At 42.3% G+C, this 20941-nt stretch overlaps 1 protein-coding gene across 2 annotated transcripts in view; it reads left to right on the top strand.

Annotated features, from left to right (window-relative positions):
* Window positions 1-20941, top strand: part of LOC146868523 (olfactory protein-like) — a 346233-nt gene that overhangs the window by 296676 nt on the left and 28616 nt on the right. Inside the window, exon 2 of one of the 2 annotated variants that reach the window (XM_085615691.1) lies at window positions 15801-16014. In XM_085615691.1, the coding sequence (XP_085471817.1) occupies window positions 15916-16014 (99 nt within the window). In that variant the 5' untranslated portion in view covers window positions 15801-15915. Of the gene's footprint in view, window positions 1-15800; window positions 16015-16448; window positions 16566-20941 lie in introns of those variants that run through there. The other variant, XM_085615683.1, reaches the window with a different exon arrangement.

Here is a 20941-nt window from a genome sequence, read left to right as displayed (position 1 = left end):
CAACTGTCTTACTTCACATTTGAATAAGACTTATAATATTTATTGCTCTAGCTGTTCCCTAACTAAAATTAGCATGATTAAATGCAATAATGTGACACATTGTTTTCCTATGGAACAACCAGTCTTACTACAGTAAAAATAGCATTTAGGGCTATTCCCCTGTAACCATATGTTGAACATTTAGTTTCCTCCATGTCCTACTTTTAAATAAGATGCACCCTGCCTTATGGATGACTTATAAATATTTTAACGGAAGGGTTTGATCTGTCAACAGAGGTTATTTTGATGGGTAAGGCTACAACTGTTAGGCCTTGTCATTTCCCTTATAACCCCCCCAGCTACTTAGACCTCTTACAAACTGGTCCTCTCTCATGGGTGGATGACTAGAGCCTTTCCTGTGCTATTCCTTTCCTACCGTCGGCAAGGCAAAATGGTGTAGATTTGATTTTTCATTCAGCAGGAACTACAAGGAGCCATAAATATTGGTGACATGAGGAATTACCTCTTTGTTGTCATCTGCAGTTTGATTGCTATTATCACCATATGTCAAACCATTATCTCCTTACTGTAATATTATATTCAGACGAACTGCTCTATGCATTACAGTGCTTTCCATTGCCAATTGTCTTAATATTGTATGTCATGATGAAAACAATAAAAATGGTTAAAAAAAGAGTAAGATAAATATGCCAATCAAGTGTATACAGATTTCATTAACTTTAAAGGAGGAGCAGAGGCACTTCACCACTGGTTAGCAGGTGTAACATATACCACTCAAATGATGGTCAATTCCTACACTCACCTATGTCAGCTTTAAGTTTTAGACCATTAGTTTTCATCCAGGAGGCCACTCCTTTCACAGAGGAACTAAATTTACTTTGGGTGCTATCAGGTTTATCTGTAATGGAAAGCATGATCTGAATGTGGATGGTTTTTAATACAATGCCAAAGCTGAACAGACATCTCAAGGATGCCTAAAGGGTTACATAGACAATACATATTGTCAGACTAAGAGAAAATCTCTGTACAATTCTTGGAGGTGACCACAGATTCAGAAAAATTTACAAGATAAAAAAGCCATTTTGATCATGTGAGAGGTGTGGAGGCATTGAATTATTTTCTAAGCAGTCGAAGTGCAAGTTTGAGGGACCACTCTATGATGCTAGTGGAAATGAGTCAATTAATATTGAACAATAATTTTTTTCTTTTTGAGGATGAGTGGTTTCATCAGATTAGGGGGACAGCGATGGATTCCAGGTTTGCTCCCTCTTATGCCAACCTCATTATGGGTTGGTATGAGAGGGAGCATACCTGGGGTCGGAATGCTTCAGAATGGACAGATTTTATTCTGTTTTGGGTCCGCTTTTTTGATGATGTTTTAATGATTTGGAGAGGAAACACTGAGAAACTGAATGAATATTTGCTATATCTCAATTGTAATAATTTTAATATCACTTTTACGATGGTATGCAGCTCAGAAAGGATACATTTTCTGGATGTGGAATTATTCATTGATGGGGATTCCATCAATAGTAAATTATTCAGAAAAAGCACTGCTACTAATTCTATACTGAGGGATGAAAGTGCCCATCCAGTTTCAGTGATTGGAGGGATCCCTTATGGGGAGATGGTGAGTAAACGCAGGAATTGTAGTTTACAAACTGATTTCATTAAGGAGTTGGACAATCTCCACAAACTATTATCACAGAGAGGATATTCCAAAAATATTCTCCATAAAGCCAGGAGCAGGATAATGAAGGTTGAGAGAAATACCACTTTAGTACAGAAAGACAGAAGCAGCTCTGCCGAGCAAATATCATTTGTGACAACCTATTGTTCACAAAAAAAATTAAATTTTTAAGGCTCTGAGAATAAATTGGGGTCTACTAAGAGGTGTACTGGGTTTAATCAATGTTATTGGGGATAAACCTGGGGTGGTATACAAACGTAGTCCAACTATAAGAGAAATGATCACAAGGAATTATATTGAACCTGTAGTAAATGTGAAATTAAATTGGTTGCCTAAACCACTGAATGGTTTCTTTACTTGTGGATCTTGTAATGTGTGTGATATGGGCATCAATAAGATCAAAAATTTCATGTATAAAACTATGAAAAGATATAATATTAAGGAATTCATCAATTGCAACAGCATGGGCGTTATCTATGCCATAATATGCGCTTGTGGAAAGATCTATATCGATAGTACTAAGCGTAGTTTAAAGCTTAGGATACAGGAACATAGAAGATCCATAAAGAATCATGATAACAGATCCCCTCCGTATTTGCATATTAAAAAGAAACATCCGGGGGAGAACAGTATTAAGTTCCATGGTATGCAGAGAATTTTACCAGGAAAAAGAGGAGGTAATTGGGAACTCAGGATTAGACAAAATGAAGCTAGATGGATCAGTCCTTGTAGCTCCACTACTTTTTGGAATGATGGAATCAATAGTATATGCATAAATGTGGGCCTGTATTTGTATGACGGTTTGGACATAGGGTTACTTCGTACCATCATTTGTGGATTTTTTTTATGTGTCAAATAAGACAGTGTATACTTTAAATTTGGAAGTGATAGCAACCTGGGATACGCATAGAGTAAGAAGGTGCATTTTATTAGTTTGGACCATGCAGTATTCTCGATGAATTATTTATTTAGAGAATAAGATTAGTTGTTTATACTTTGTAAGCATCTACGATTGACTAATTGTATACCACTGCAGTGGTCTTAGTACTGGATTTATCAATTGAGGTTAAAAAACTAAGCACACAGGATCACTGTTCCCAAGGGTAGCAAGTATTATATATGCCAGATTTGATGGGCCACCGGCATTAGGAAGCACTTGTGGATTAGTGTAAAGCCTTGACGAACTCGCAATTAGTGGCGCTGAACTGTAAAAGTTATTGGATAATATTATTGTTCTGTTGAAGTAAATATACGGGAATACGCTGGATTTGCGCGGCCGCTCCCATGCGAACCGGGCAGGAAGCACTAATGGATTCATTAAGTTAAAGACACAGCGCACTACGATCATGATGGATTGTGAGAATGCTTGATACGGGAAGCCGGATCTGATTGGCCAATGGTATGAGGACCGAGTAGGAAGCACTCTTGTGTTATGCAAATTGCAGGCTTAGAGAGTGGGAAATATGATTGGCCAACGATATTTGTGGGGAACGTTCTACGCACCAGTATAGTGGTTCAATGGAGAAGGCTGAATAAGGAATTTGATTGGTTATCAACGTACGGACCAGGGAGGAAACTGTTTATGTTAATTAAGGAGGGGAATGGCGGGACACGTGATTGGCTGAATAATAGTATATAAAGGAAAAGTAAAAGACACAAGGTAATAGCGGTGTTATTTGAAAGGAGGTGGAGGCCACGAGGAACCCAGTGCCAGAATAGAAGGTATGAGGATATAACTGAAGATTTGGTTGTTTCAGGATGATGCTCTGTCTAATTAGATTCAGAAAGGAATACTGATTTGGTCCTTCTGTGTCATGTTGTTATAGGACTCGATATGTGGAGAATACCCTCTATTTAACTAGAACGGACATAGAATGAGGTGAGGATTAAGGATGGGAAACGGAGGCTACTGTAGTAAATAGTAATATGGGAATAATATGATTATTATGTTTTTTCTTATTTAGAAAGCTTTTAATTGATGGAAAAACAAAGACTGGGATGATACTGGTACTAATCCAGAACTAATATTTCACACCACCGTGGTAATATTTAGGAGGTATGCGGTAGATTATCTTATCGTAAAAAGAGTTAACGATACTAAGGATGAAATGGGACAGCCAATTATAATAAAGTCTAGGAAAAATGAATTATATTAAAATAAATTGCAATTAGAAAATTGACAATCATATTTTATCCTATTTAGATAACGTTTAATTTGATGAGAACTAAATACCAGACCTGGATGATACTGATATCCTTCCAAGATTGGTATTTAAAGCCGTCGTGTCATTATTTAGGAGGTATGTGACAGGTCAATATATTGAAATGACAATGAGAGATTATTATAATCAAAATTGGATAGAGAATTGTAATAAAGTACATGAGCAAGGATTTCAATGATGTGTTCTGAATATTCTATCAGATCATTTTGTGTGATCTAAATCTCAGCATGACAAATTAACATGTTATTCTTTTCAATATTATGTGATTATGGTTTTGGGTAAATTCTTCAAAAATAAGATTGTCATTTAGGCAGGATATAGAGGTAAATTCTTCAAATTTAAGATTGTCATATAGGCAGGATGTATAGGGTATAGATGTACTTGATAACATTAATTTGACTGTAAGCAGGAATTGGGTTATAGAGACGTATGCTTTACTCATTAGTGATAATTTCTTTTTTATTCTTGCAGCCCTGATGAGGTCCCAAGAGGGACGAAACCCGTTGGCTGTGTTTATATGTAACTAAGATTGTGTTTGGACTTCTAAGATTGTGTTGGAGCACCAACTTGAAAAGAATAAAAGAATCTTTTTGGAAGAAATTTCTTGGACTTCAGAAAATAATTTCTTTGGATTACAATAATTTATTGTTGACAGAGTACTTGCCCACTCCTTCCATACATTGATATATTGTTTGTTCCAGAGTGCTTTTTTACGGTGGGCCACTGGAGGTGGAGTGGAATATATACGTTCAGTATTATTGTATCAATTTTATATTCATCAGTGCACACATATTGGACCCTCATCGTTTTGGATGTTAGATTTTACCATGGTAATCTGTGCATCCTCCCACATCTAACACTAAAATCCTGTTTGAAACAGTCAACGTACCCTCCGTAAACCTAGGGATAGAGTCTGGTAGACAAAGCAGGTTTTTCCAGCAGCCAGACAGTGGATACACAAGAATCGTTTTGGCATCTTTAAAACTGTCACTCAAACAAGATTTAACACTGTAATGTCAAAAAGAGGCCACTGTGATTGGAGCCTAGGAGAACGAAGGGGAGGGGGAAAGGAAGGGTCCTGCAAAGGTGTCAGGTAACGTTTGCCTGTGATAAGAAAAGACTAGTTGAAATTCGCTTCAATTTGTTATATGTAAACCCTGAGCAGACCTGTCCAGTAGAATTTGACATTCAAGCAGGATTTGACATTGTAATGTCAAAAAGGATACACCCAGTCCCACTCTGCATATTCTGCATATTCTGCCAGGTTCAGATGTGCCATCTTTGTCCATTCAGGTTAGGCAATTGTTTGCTCCTGGGAGCCATTACAAACCCATTCTCACCTATTTAAATCCTAACTACTGGCTGTCAGAAATGACAGAACAAATCCAAATGAAGTTACAGAGGATTTACACACGGAAAAGGTAACTTTCTAATATTACCTATTGCTTAATATTAATCAACTGTCTTACTTCACATTTGAATAAGACTTATAATATGTATTGCTCTAGCTATTCCCTAACTGAAATTATCATGATTAAATGCAATAATGTAACACATTGTTTTCCTATGGAACAACCAGTCTTACTACAGTAAAAATAGCATATAGGGCTATTCCCCTGTAACAATATGTTGAACATTAAGTTTCCTCCATGTCCTACTTTTAAATAAGATGCACCCTGCCTTATGGATGACTTATCAATATTTTAACGGAAGGGTTTGATCTGTCAACAGAGGTTATTTTGATGGGTAAGGCTATAAATGTTAGGCCTTGTTGTTTCCCTTATAACCACCCCAGCTGCTTAGACCTCTTACAAACTGGTCCTCTCTCATGGGTGGATGACTAGAGCCTTTCCTGTGCTATTTCTTTCCTACCGTGGGCAAGGCAAAATGGTGTAGTATTGATTTTTCATTCATCAGGAACTACAAGGAGCCGCCATAAATATTGGTGACATGAGGAATTACCTCTTTGTTGTCATCTGCAGTTTGATTGTTATTATCACATTTGAGCACACTGAACAAAAGAGTAGAATGGGTGACACTGTTGTACATGGTGTCAAGGTGCGCAGTTTTTCAAAGATGGAATTAAAGCCTTTATCTAAAAGTGATCTTAAGTTGGACAAAGTAAAAGACAAATCTGGGAAAGCTATATCAAGGTATGTACTGTATCAGAACTTAAAATGTTTAAATTTATCTTGTCAAAATTTTATGGCAAAAATACTGCCTGTCACAATATCATGAAGGCAAAATATATAATGGTAATTATAGATTTTAATATTTTCTGACATATATACATATAAGTGTATATATATATATATATATAGATATATACATACCCACTTGCATATATATATCTATATAGCACGATGTTTTATGCTAAATAAAGCCCGCATTTCAAGACGTCCTTCCTACTAAAGGATTTGAATTCAAGCTCGAACATTACACAGGGGCTCAAAGCCTACTAAAGGATATGTACTAAGATTTACCTGTTGGACTGCCATAACCATCATGCAAATCGGCATAATTGTAAGCCACGCCCACTGGGGGCGATTTTCATTCAATAAAAGGTGAATGTTAAAGCAGGTGATACTTTTTGTGCCTCTGTGGAGAAGCCCATGACTAAGAGGCGTGGTTGCCTCGAAACGCGTCGGGCATGGCCAAAATGCTGGACTGAAAGGAAGCGAGCGACAAGGAGGCAAATGATACCGCTTGGTGAAAACATCGTCGAGTGCCCTCTCAAGCGCAAGGGCCTTTGGTGGTAATATATATATATATATATATATATATATATATATATATATATGCTGAGAAAAAAACACGTTTTCCCCATTTTAAGTCTGTGTTGAACATGACTACAGCCCGAACTGCTGAATGGAATTACACCAAATTTGGCAAAAATCTAGATGTTAGTCCAGAAAGCGTGCTTTTGTAATTTGGTGTAAATCCGTTTTGTAGTTTTTGAGATGTCTATCTTTAAAAAATATGGATATCTGGGGACTCGAATCCTACTAATATTTGGTTGGCTGTCAAAATTTCAACCAGGAAGTGTTGGCAGCCATCTTGGGACTCGATTTGAAGCAGAGTCCCTAAAAAAAGTTTAGAAAAAGAAACGGGGGCAGGGTAGGAATGCCCTGGCTCCCCAGATATGTTTGGGGGTCCCTGAGGGATCCTGTCAGGGGTAAAAAGTTTTTTTTGGTAAATGATGCCAGGGATCCGCGAATCTGCAGCAAAATAAAAAAAAGAAGGATGTGCGGGTTCCCACGCTTGCTTTAAAATAATCCCCAGGCTAGGTCCCGCAGCATATGATACACTTAGGAGGGGGAGCCCCCCTCCTATGGTTTATCAAAGCCCCAGGGGACCACCACCTCCCCAGTGCACTTTTGATTATGAACACGGGCAGGCCCACTGGACCCGCCTGCAGCCCCAGGAACCGCCACCTCCCCATGGCTATTTCAAATTATGGGGAGGGGCTAGCAGAACCTCCTCGTCATGGGGACCGCCCACTTCCTGAAGCCAATTTCAATAAAAAGGGGGAGCCTCATAGACAACCCTTGCCCTGGGGACCGGCACCTCTCCAGAGCTACTTTCAATATTAACAGGGGCCCTCACTGGCCCACTCTACCCCGGGGACCGCAACCTCCCTGGGGCTACTTTCAACAATAACGGGGGGACTTGCAGACCCCCTTCCCCGGTGACCACCACCCCCTGGGGTTACTTTCAATAATAACATGGGGATTTGCACAGTTTTTTCTTTGACGTAAAAAGGTTGCGTAGGGTCTCCCCCGATGCCCGGGGGACCCCACCTCCTTGGGGCACATACTTTGATAAAAAAAGCAGGGGAGGCCCTATGCCCTTCCTCACAGCCCTGGACACCGCCGCCTCTCTGGGGCTCAAATCCAATAACTAATGTGGTCCATTGTGGACCCCCGGGGCCACCACCTCCCCAGAACAAATGTGAACAAAGGATGGGGGCTGCGTGCCCCCCCTCCAGGAGCCCTTCATGGCCCTGGGGACCACCACCCTCCAGGGCTGGCTCCAGGGAAGGCATGGCTTGGCAGTTCGGGCTGGACTGTTCCCATGAGGCACAGGGTCAGACTGATTTGCATATGGCCATGTCTGAACTGGGGTGGCAGAGTGGGCTAAAGAACGGTGATGGATCAAACCCAGATCTGTTGACTGGGTGTGAGTGTTTGATTGGTTCTGATGCTCCGTCCATCACCACCCCCTTTTGTACCGCTTTGTTCGCCATAAGTTGGCAGGGTATGCTCAGACGTGAGTCCCTTGCTCACTTTGCCACTGGATTCAAGCGAGCCTGACTGAAGACGGCTGAAATGCCAGAAACCGGTCCTAGGAAGCTTGTTCCGGTCCAGGGAAGGCATGGCTTGGCAGTTCGAGCTGGACTGTTCCCATGAGGCACAGGGTCAGACTGATTTGCATATGGCCATGTCTGAACTGGGGTGGCAGAGTGGGCTAAAGAACGGTGATGGATCAAACCTAGATCTGTTGACTGGGTGTGAGTGTTTGATTGGTTCTGATGCTCCGTCCATCACCACCCCCTTTTGTACCGCTTTGTGCGCCATAAGTTGGCAGGGTATGCTCAGACATGAGTCCCTTGCTCACTTTGCCACTGGATTCAAGCAAGCCTGGCTGAAGACGGCTGAAATGCCAGAAACCGGTCCTAGGAAACTTGTTTCCGGTCCAGGGAAGGCATGGCTTGGCAGTTCGGGCTGGACTGTTCCCATGAGGCACAGGGTCAGACTGATTTGCATATGGCCATGTCTGAACTGGGGTGGCAGAGTGGGCTAAAGAACGGTGATGGATCAAACTCAGATCTGTTGACTGGGTGTGAGTGTTTGATTGACTCTGATGCTCCGTCCATCACCACCCCCTTTTGTACCGTCCAGTATTGTCCCAGGGTGCCCACCCCCAGGATATTGAAGTATGCTATGGCATGGTGGGACCAAACAGTGTGCTCCGCTTCGAGTAGGCCTATGGGTGACTGACAGTGTGAGAGGCTCTGTGGGTGTATGAATGAATATATCAGTGGCTGTATTAGTGAGTGAGATGGTGTATGAGTGGCTGTATGGGTGACCGAGTGGATGTGTGTGTACACCTATGAATCAGTAGGTGTGTAAGTACTGGTGTGGGTGTGTCAATGGTAGTTTGAAAGTTGGAGTGTGTGTCTGAAATGTTATATTGGGGTGTGAGTGGGTGTGTCAGAGATCCTGTGAATGATGTCATCAGTGATGTCATTTAAGATGTCATCAGTGATGTCACTGACCATGTAATATGTGAATTCATAAGCAGTGCATTGCGGGGGGGGGCGAATTATAGTTAGCGCAGATAACTATAACTGCTGAACTTCTCTGGTTCTGTAAGAGTGAAACTGGAGCCACGTTTCGCTATACACGATAGCTTGATCACGGAAGTTGAACCGTGATCAAGCTATCGTGTATAGCGAAACGTGTTGGTTGTCTCCTCTACCCTGATGTGAACTGTAAATTATAAAGCTAGGGGAACGAAGAAACCTGGGAGTGCGTCTTTCATATAATTCCATAAGGAAGTGTGTTTTATAAAATTACGGCGTGGCTCTGCCAAGAATCTCGCACCGGAATGAGAAGCGCCTGGGGTCCGAGTGACGGTTGAGCCAAACTGTGTGGCTATATATATATATATTCACTGAAAAAACCATAGGTTTCACACATGTTATAGTTAGCTGGACATTTTATTGATAAAAAACCAATGAAATTCCCCCGTTATAGTTAGTGCAGGCAACTATAACTCACGCGACCGCAATCCTCTGCTGATGCTAATACTGTATTTAGACACTTATTTGCCCATGTCTTCTTCCATTAAATTTTAGCTATACATATATTACAAATATTTTTTTTTCATAAAGACACATATGTCATCAGCAGAAGATTGCGGTCGCGTGAGTTATAGTTGCCTGCACTAACTATAATGGGGGAATTTCATTGTTTTTTTATCAATAAAATGTCCAGCTAACTATAACGTGTGAAACCTATGGTTTTTTCAGTGAATTTGCAAGGTTTTTTAAATGCTAACTCCTAACTATAACGTGTGTGAAACCTATGGTTTTTTCAGTGAATTTGTACGGTTTTTTAAATGCTAAGTTACTTTACGCCATTCGTGGCGTGCGCGCCCAGTTAACGCAGTTCGTTCCGTGCGCGCACGGTGCGCTTCGCGCACCGTGCGCGCACAGTCAGCACGCGGTGCGCTTCGCGCACCGCGCGCCCACTTTACGCAGTTAGTGCCGTGCACGCACGGTGGTCACGCGGTGCGCTGCGCGCACCGCGTGCCCACGTTATGCGGGATGGGCCATGTACGCACGATGCGCTTCGCGCACCGTGCGCACATGGGGGACATATTATGCGCATCTTTTTGAAATTTATTCTTTGTTTATTTCTTACCTGTAATAAGCCATGCACACGGGGTGGGGAAAATGTGTGGATAATTTTTTTTTTTAACGGTAAGCGTAATCGGCGATTTTCCGAAAAAAAAAATTTTTTTTTTGGGCTTGGCTTGGGGGTTGTTTGGGGACCCCTATATCAATGCTGGGTGGTTAGGATCTCAAGAAACTGCCTCTTTATACATTTTTTGGCATCGTTTTTGCTGCCCAACTCAGAGAGCGAGAGAGAAAATGGCGGCCGCCGCTTCCTGGTTTCGACCGATTCGAATGTTTACTAAGATCTAACAGCCAATCAAAATCGCGCTCGCGCACGCCACCGTACGCGTACGGTAAGCGCACCGTAAGCGCACCGTAAGCTGGCTCAGATATATATATTGATTTAAAGGCTATTTTCTCTGAATCTACTGAACAGATTTACACCAAACCTACAAAAGGCACTTCCTTGACCTGAGGACTACCTCTCTGCCAAATTTCAAGTAATTCTGTTCAGCCGTTCGGGCTGTAGCTGTGTCTAAAGGTCCTATGGAAAAATGCATGGGAAAAACGCATTTTGGGACCCCCCTTTTATCTCAGCCCCCGCTTGACGAATCCCCCTGAGACTTTCAGGGTAGGAGCGTAGCGTAGCGCCCCACCTATTTTGAAAAATTCGCGAGGATTCGTCAACCGGCGCCAAAGTTATTCAAAATAGAATGTTGCGGTTTTCCTATGGAAACAGGGTCCTAACTATAACTACCTACTGGCGACCGCCAGTAGGTAATATATATATATATATATATATAAAGACCAACGCTTGTTCTGAGTAAGAAAAAGCACGGCACACTTGGAGTCTTGTGAGGGCTTTAATTACATCAAAATTCGCACAGCAGGCAGTCCATGAGAATCAGGCACATCAAAGTACTGGCAGTTCATGAAGCGTTGGCATACGCGTTTCAGCGATAAATCGCCTTCGTCAGTGCCGGTTTCACAGAGTCGCCAGCACACAGTTCAGCCGCTATTGCTTCTGTTCCTGTTAAAAATCAACACATGCCCCTCCTCTACATCATGTGCTTGTTGCAGCGCGATGACACTCCCACAGGCCAAGGGATGCTGGGACTTGGAGTCCGAGTGGGCGCCTGAAAAATTTCTGAAGCGCTCCAAATCATCAAGTGATGCTCCCAGGTCAGTGAGCACGGGCCTCAAGCCAGCTCGAGTGCCCGCGGGGGTGTAAAGTCAAGGACTATATATATATTCACTTAAAAAACCATAGGTTTCACACATGTTATAGTTAGCTGGACATTTCACTCGTTAGTGCAGGCAACTATAACTCACGCGACCGCAATCCTCTGCTGATGACGTCAGATATTACATCACTGTATTTAGACACTTATTTACCCATGTCTTCTTCCATTAATCTTTAGCTATACATATATTACAAATATTTATTTTTCATAGAGACACATATGTCATCAGTGATGTAATATCTGACGTCATCAGCAGAGGATTGCGGTCGCGTGAGTTATAGTTGCCTTCACTAACTATAACGGGGGAATTTCATTGGTTTTTTACGAGTGAAATGTCCAACTAACTATAACATGTGTGAAACCTATGCTTTTTTAAGTGAATTTGCAAGGTTTTTTAAATGCTAAGTTATGCATTTATTAATTTTTGTTGTTTTTCAGGTTTTTCACCGTGCGCGCACCGTGCGCGCGCTGTGGGCGCTCCGTGCACTTTGCACACGGAGCACCCACAGTTCGCAGTGCGTGCCGTGCGCGCGCGGTGCACGCACCTCGTGATTTAAAAAAAATAAATAAATAAAAAATATTCGCCCTTGGGGGTCCTTCTGTGACCCCCTGACCAAGGCTAGGGGGTCAGGAACTGTCAACTCTGCCCCCTTTTCACGTTCTCCACCTTTTTTTTTCACCCACTCAGACTGCGTGAGACAAAATGGCGGCCGACACTTCCTGGTTTCGAGCGATTCGAATGTTTACCGACATCTAACAACCAATCAGAATTGCGCTCGCGCACGGCAGGGTGCGCACACAGTGCGCGCGTATAGATATTGATATGCTTTTAAATGCTATTTTCTCAGGAAATACTGAACAGATTTACACCAGACCTGCAAAAGGCACTTCCTTTACCTTATGGCTACCTCTCTGCCAAATTTCACGTAATTCTGTTCAGCTGTTCGGGCTGTAGCTGCGACTAAAGGTCCTATGGAAAAATGCATGGGGAAAACGCGTTTTGGGACCCCCCCTTTTTCTCAGCCCCCGCTTGACGAATCACCCCGAGACTTTCAGGGTAGGAGCTGAGCGGAGCGCCCCATTAGTTTTGAAAATTTCGCGAGGATTCGTCAACCGGCGCCAAAGTTATTCTAAATAGAATTTTGAGATTTCCTATGGAAACTAGGTTGTAACTATAACTATCTACTGGCGACCGCCAGTAGATAATATATATATATATATATATATATATATATATATATATATATATATATATATATATATATATATATATATGTATAAAAATAACAGCTCCCGTAATAACTACAAAGGCCTTTTTCACGATGCCTGGACATGTTTGAGCTTCCTATTTACACAGAAATCCGACACTGAAGGCAGACAAACCACTGAAGCGGCAATGGCGGCCATATTGGAACATACATGTATAATATATCACTGTATTGATTAAACACTTTTTTTCTACTTATGCTCCTGGCTAGGCAATGTTTCAAAACATTAGATTAACAATAATTCAGAAACAATCAAACGGACGCTGGGCTCACAATAATTTGTACATCTCAGCTCCATTGGTTAAACCTATATACGTCAAGTACAAAATAAAGTTATATTGAAACAATGAGCACGTTTTTTGGTATTATGGCCCTATTGTGTAAAGCAATCTGCGCAAGTGCTCAATAAAGTTATATTGAGACTTTGAATCCGCTCAATGAATACAAATACAAATTCTCTCCATGCCAATTTAGAGCACTGTGACATTCAATAAACAATCTTATAGCATTTTGTCATGGAATGAGATGCTGCTTGGACTCTAAAGATGGGTTTTCCCACATGCTGGCTCCCACTAAACTGGTAATCCCGGACAATACGGGTAAGACACATTGCTGGAAAGCCCTACGGTTCCCCTCGCAGCGCGCTCATGTGTTAAAACCAGTCTTCCTGGTAATTATGGGGGTGGCATGTCAACAAAACCAATCCAGTAGCTGCTGTGTGTGTAAGACGTGCATCCAGACCGCTAGGGTTCACATAAATATTTTGCAGCACATACGGTGGTAAAAAACATTGATGATACTTATTCAGTTGGTAGGCACTTTAGAGATCAACTCTGATCTTCTAACATACAGTATGCTAGACCAAATACCACAGTCCATGAGGGGAAGAGATAGAGAAGCCAAATTGAGACAACTAGAAGAAAGTACATTTTAAGGATAGGAACTAAAGACCTCCTTGGGTTGAACATTGATGAGGAAATGTACACATTTTTGTACGTGTAATTATACTTTCTCTGCCTATGTGTTTTTATTGATATTTTTCGAATATTTAATTGCAGCATGTTCTGAGCATACAGGTACATTAGGGCACTGACTGTTGTTTTATGTTATATTTTTTCTTTTATAGGTTGGAATTGAAAATAATGTACACTGAGCAGTTGGGGAGCTGTAGAGAATGTGGAAGAGCTAAGATATCTATAATTTTGTTTTGTTTCATTTGAATTTTCATAATATTTCGGAATATGCCTAATGGGGCTCGAAATGTGCTATGATGTTAGAATGATGTTTATCTTTGGCCATTAAGTGAGCTCATTTTTTTTGGCACTAGCCTGGTGGGGGTGGTCCCAGAGGGAACTTCGCGGGTCTCAAAGCACATATACTTTTAAATGTATTGAAATCATGCCTGAAAGTAACTATAACTCATGCCTGAAAGTAACTATAACTCATGCCCTCACCGTGAACTGCTAACTACTCCACATATTACATCACTCATGACATGTTCTATGATATCATAGATAACATTACCGAAACATTTTGAAATGACATTATTGATGACAAAACTGTACACGGTGGGGGCGTGGGTCATAGATACTTTGGGGCACGAGTTATAGTTACTTGAGAGATCTATCACTGCTGAGTTTCAGTTGTTTTGTTAGTTTAAAACTGTAACATGTTCACCTAACTATAGCGTCCCTTCAAATTATTTTTTTGCAGTGAATTTCTAAGGTTATTTTTAATGCCAAGTAAGAACTTATTACAAAACCTAACTATAACGCGAGTGTAACCATTTCTTGTGTTCTAAATAGTATTTACAAACAAATCATCACACTAGGTGTAGATTTCCCATTATTAACTGCAATTAGCACTATTTGTTAAAGAATAATCTAACAACTATATTCTGGTATCACATCACTCTAAAAAATGACAAAAGACACAATAATAGAGGTTGGGCACTTCTGGACTTGCTGGTGGATTTACGCCTAAAGGCACTCCATGGAAGAAGAACATCTAATACATAGAGAAAGACAATTGAACCACACATTGAATGTGGGGAACATGTTAGTAGATTATATTATTGACATTGTGGAATACCTTTCTTGCATTCATGACATGGCCATTCCGGGCAAAATAGAAAGTAATCTTAATGATTTGGCTCTTATTTTTAAGATGGGGTAGCAGTGGTCTGGAATACGCACCAAAGCAGTACAAAGGACAGACAGCAACATTACCAATAAATTCCCTAATTTCTAGAGGTTCAGAGGATTAAAAGGGCTGAAGACAAGACCCAAACTTGCATCTGTTCAATTTCAAGACAAAGGGGAAACACAGTATAACTTGCTTTGTCCAGTACAGATCAGGAAACAGTTTTTTGAAATCTTGCTTGCATTGAGTCTGCCCATTTAGAGAGCAATACATCATTTTGACTACATATCATCTCATCCCATGTGAATACGCATGAGTTTTAGCAACGACATTAATGGCATACTCTACAGTTGCTTTCTTCTACTCAGTAAAGTTGACCTTTGGACCTCAATAATATGATGAATCTCCCTACTGCCTTGTCATGCCCGGTGATCACTTTAAACTCATGCAACATGTCATTATGTGAAAACCATCACACATTGCTCTCCTATGTTTCGGTGTCTCACATGGATTTCCAGCAATTAAGATTTAGGGATCACCTCATGACCTACAGTTGGCTTGCACTTTATCTTCTTCCCACATTTGGAGCAAGCAAGCTGGAATAGCTATGCCAGGAAACCAATGTAGGAGATTACTTAACCGTAAATTAAGATCTTTTGTTAATTAGTGCATGCAACCAGACACTAAGCCACTTTTATCAAGCAGAGTCAAGTATTTGACAGCATAAAAGTGACATTAGATCATCAAGATATCTCTTGTATCTCCAGTGGTGCAATGTGTTACATAACAAAGTCTTGGCAGCAAATAACCTTCCTGCTTTACTTCCTGTAGTGAGATGTATAAATGCTCAGTGTGCGGTGCAGCAATCATCTGAGCCTCAGGAGACAGAGTCCTCCAGCCATAGAAGACCCAGAGTCACAGACAGCTTGAGACCTTGAAGACCATCATGTCTGCAATGTGGATAAGCCTTGGTCTGCTCTTTTCAGGCCTGCTTCAGGTGCAGGCTATGGAGATTCCAGTAATGAGCAACTTTGATCCTCAGAAGGTAACTATCATAATTGCGTTAATCTGTTGCATATATCTCAAACTTAGAAAATTATCAGGTCTGTGAGGAATAAAAGAGGTGCACAGGACACACCACATAATGCATCATCTCCAATGCATGTTCATTTTAAACTGCATAACTTTGATATTCCAGTGCAGCAAATTAGATCTTTATTAGTCATGCACTGCAACCCTGATTTTAGTCACCGTCATTATTCTACTTTGGGGCCTAACATATATTTTCCAATGTTTTCAGTTCACTCTTCAGTTGTTCCAGACAATCTAGTATGACAGGAAACACACCTCTACTAATGCAACTCAATTCAGTCCTGAATTACTTCAGATATTCCCCTATTGCATTATAGCACACCCCTTCCAAATACATCTCATTTCAATCCAGAATCACGCTATATTTTAAATAGTCACAGACAGCTTGAGACCTTGAAGACCATCATGTCTGCAATGTGGATAAGCCTTGGTCTGCTCTTTTCAGGCCTGCTTCAGGTGCAGGCTATGGAGATTCCAGTAATGAGCAACTTTGATCCTCAGAAGGTAACTATCATAATTGCGTTAATCTGTTGCATATATCTCAAACTTAGAAAATTATCAGGTCTGTGAGGAATAAAAGAGGTGCACAGGACACACCACATAATGCATCATCTCCAATGCATGTTCATTTTAAACTGCATAACTTTGATATTCCAGTGCAGCAAATTAGATCTTTATTAGTCATGCACTGCAACCCTGATTTTAGTCACCGTCATTATTCTACTTTGGGGCCTAACATATATTTTCCAATGTTTTCAGTTCACTCTTCAGTTGTTCCAGACAATCTAGTATGACAGGAAACACACCTCTACTAATGCAACTCAATTCAGTCCTGAATTACTTCAGATATTCCCCTATTGCATTATAGCACACCCCTTCCAAATACATCTCATTTCAATCCAGAATCACGCTATATTTTAAATAGTCTGTTATTAACTACCCATTCCTTTCAATGCACCTCAAATGTATCCCCAGCATTACATACACATTCCTTCCAATGCAACTCAATCAAATCTTTAATCACCCCATGTATTCTGATATGACATTGTAACACACTCCTCCCAATGGACCTAGATCCAATAATCATTGACCTTGGATATTGGGGTATGAGTGTAACACACACTTTCAAGTGCACCTCAATCTTCACCTGGCCATTTCAGTTTCTTTCACAAATGGATTTGACACAACACTCCTAAAGAACTCTATTCCAGACTTGCACTGTTTTGAATACTGTATTTTGTTGCAGTAAGAGTTGGCAATACTTCTCTTATGCCTGCACCACTTCTGAGATTCAGATTCTGCTAGTAGTGATAGCACAGGGAGGTTTTGGTGAGTCATATAAATCTGCATGAAACTTTAAAAACAAAATACCAACCCTGTTATTCGCAGACGATACCCTGCTGATATCTAAGACCCCAGCAGGGTTACAGCATGTTATTAATAGATTTCAACTTTTCTGTGATAACATGGGATTGGTCATAAACATCTCTTACACCAAATTTATGGCTTTTAATTGCCACAGGTCATACAAAAGCGGCCCTTTGCTAGGTGGTGTCCCCCTCGAAAAGGTGGACACCTTTGATTATCTGGGCGTAAGATTTTCTGACAAGATGTCCTGGAAACCCCACATAGCAAAGATTTTGCTGGGACATAAAATAATAACTGGAGTAATTGGGAAAGAATATCGCCTTTCTCATACTAGGCCCGTAGCCCCAGCACTCCAAATCTACGACCTAAAAGCAGTCAGCTCTGCCCTTTATGGAGCAGAAGTCTGGGGGTTCGAAAAAATTGATGAGCTCTGCAGGTCAGGATACATATTTCTGAGAGACCTGGTCATGGTACCCAAGTACGTCCCCCTTGCTCCCCTATTGTTAGATATGGGTAGGTGGTCATTGGGTGACATAGCTAAGTTGCGCCCCCTACTCTTTTTGGCCCACATTAGGCGGACACCTGAACTCTCTTCCTATGTAGAAGCCATGACTGAGATTATTAGTCTAGAAACCGGCGGGAAAATAGGCTGGATTGCTGATATTACAGGAACGCTGTCAGCTATGGGTCTCCAGGGCTGCTGTCCTAGGTACCCCCGAGGACAGTGGAACTCAAACGCCTATACTGGGAATGGGTGGACCTACAAGAGAACCATAATCTCAGCATGGGCAAACTAACACTAGAATTCTATTCTCACAAGCAGACTGGATATTTTGAGCCCTTTCTCGACACAAATAAAGTACCAAGAGATAGAACACCCTACATCCACTTTAGGCTCGGAACTATCCCTGTTCGTGAGGCGACAGCAAAGTGGAGCCCAAGCAAGGAGAAAAACTACCCATGTTGCAAGGCCCCGATTGAAAGCACTGCCCATTTAATGTTTGCTTTCCCGGCGTACAAATCATTGTGGGCAAAATGGCTGAAACCGCTCTGTCGACAACTGAGCACACAAGGCTACTATACAGCAATTCGTATTCTTAGATCTTAGATGCATGCTGTGTAGCAAAGTTTCTAGGACAAGCTACACATAAGGTGTAAGCTGCTGGCAAGAAAGACAAAGCCTCAATCGAAAGCAGATTAGCGGGGACCTTAAAGCCCTATTATATAAGCTGCTGGACCCACTTTACACAAGGACTTTATTCGTTAAAATTTTTGCTTCTAGCTAAGGAAAACTGAATGTCTTTTTTGAACTTTCTTGTTCAATGCAGACCCTGTGTCCAACACCATTGCACAGGCCATATGCAGCGGGTTTGGCTGTCCATGGTGGGTTGGGTGTAGTCAAACTCCCGGGTAAACTTTTCATTGATGAGTGTGTGGAGGGGCACAAAACATATTAGTAAAAGCCTTGAGTGAGGAATGATGTCCCTCCACTCCCTCAACAATATTAGGAATTAACATATTATGCACAAGATACTTAATCAAATCCAAGATGCAAGGGGTTACATTTGTGCAGAATAGAAAATTCACACAGAAGAGACCTCTTGACTATTAGTAGATTTGTTTCCCTTATTAAAGTAATTGTTACATGCAACCCATGAGAAGTAAAAGGGAGCTTTTCATGTCAGTTTTGATATGCTGCGGTAATAAACTGAAATTTTACAATGTAGTAATAAATGTGCTAATGTGTATTTCCTTAGTACAGTTGCTCTAAAAACAAGTGTATTATCAGGCCACATATATTTTTATTTATACTGTCATTATATAGATATATATATATATATTATCTACTGGCGGTCGCCAGTAGATAGTTATAGTTAGGACCTATTTTTCATAGGAAATTCTCAACATTCTATTCCCAATAACTTTGGCGTCGGTTGACGAATCTTCGTGAACTTTTCTAAACTTGTGGGGCGCTCCAGTCCGCTCCTATCTTGAAAGATTCGGGGTGATTTGGCAATCGGGGGCCGAGAAAAAAGGGGGGTCCCAAAACGTGTTTTCCCTATGCAATTTCCCATAGGGAACTTTAGACACGGCTACAGCCCGAACTGCTGAACGGAATTACACCAAATTTGACAAAGAGGTAGTTCTTGGTTCAGAAAGAACCCTTTTTGTTAAATGGTGTAAATCCGTTCAGTAGTTGCTGAGAAAATCAAAAGTAAAAACACATATATATCTATGGCAGCGCAGGATCCGCGCACCCTCCCGATCACGAGCTTTATGCTAATTGGCTGTCAACACTCCAAACCAGGAAGTGTTGGCAGCCATCTTGTGCCTCGGTAGAACCGAGGCACAAGAAAACAGAAAAAGTCATGCGCAAAAAGGGGGCAGGGTAGAAACACCCTGACCCCCTAGGCCTGCTCAGGGGGTCCCACAAGGACCCCCAGGACCCAAAAAAGCATTGGTTTTTTTAAATCGTCGAGATTCGCGCACCCAGCATGAATTTCAGCCTAAATTGTTTTTTAAACGAAGCGCGGGCTCCCGCGCTTCATTAATATTTCACTCCTAGGTGGGCCAAATCCCGGAGGCAATATTTGTTTTGGGATGGGGGGCCCGAAGGGGCCCACCAGCCCCGGGGACCACCACCCCTGGGGGCTTTTCAAACATAATTGCGGGGGGCTCACAGCCCCCCCAGCACCGGGGACCGCCACCCCCGGGGCTTTGGAATGAAATGTGTGGGGGGGGCTCAAAGGCCCCCCCAAACCCCGGGGCCCTCACCCCCGGGGCTTATCTAAATTATTTGCGGGGGGCTCACGGCCCCCCGCAGCCCCGGGGACCGCCACACCCCGGGGCTTGTTTTTCTTGAAACAAAAAAAACCTGTGTGGGGGGTTTGAACCCCCAACACACCCCGGCGACCGCCACCTCCCTGGGGCTCTAAATATTAAAATTAGGGGGTCCGTGACGGACCCCCAAGCCCCGGGGACCACTACCCCCGGGGCTTTGTAAATGGTGGGAGGGGGGGCCACGCGGCCCCCCTCCTGGAGCCTTGTCTTGGCCCTGGGGACCGCCACCCCCCAGGGCAGGCTCCTGCAGTGTCCCGGGGTGCCCACCCCCGGGACACTGCTGTTTGCTATGGGAAGGCGGGAGCCTCGCGGCTCCCACCCTGCCATAGCAAACTCTGCTTTGGTATTTGGAAGAGAGAGCAGGAAACCTGCTCTCTCTTCAAAAATACCAAAGCAGTTTGCTTTTCCACTCGGGGAGCTGCATCTTAGCAGCTTCCAATGTGGAAAAGCAATGCCGGCTCCCGCAAGAGGCGGGGAGCCGGTGGGACCATGGGGAGATTGGGGACCCACCCACGGTCCCCAACGGATAGGGCTGGCCCCGGGGGATGGGGTCCCCGGGGCCATAAGTGGCCCGGGATGGGGGCCACGCCGCCCCCCTCCCGAAATTATAAAAACAAATAAAAAATAAAAATAAAAGGAAACGCCGGCCCCGGGGGATGGGGGCCCCGGGG

Source organism: Triturus cristatus, chromosome 1_2, assembly GCF_964204655.1.
Source record: "Triturus cristatus chromosome 1_2, aTriCri1.1, whole genome shotgun sequence".
Taxonomy (NCBI): domain Eukaryota; kingdom Metazoa; phylum Chordata; class Amphibia; order Caudata; family Salamandridae; genus Triturus; species Triturus cristatus.
Note: the sequence above shows the minus strand (reverse complement) of the source record. Positions and strands in the feature narration are given on the sequence as shown.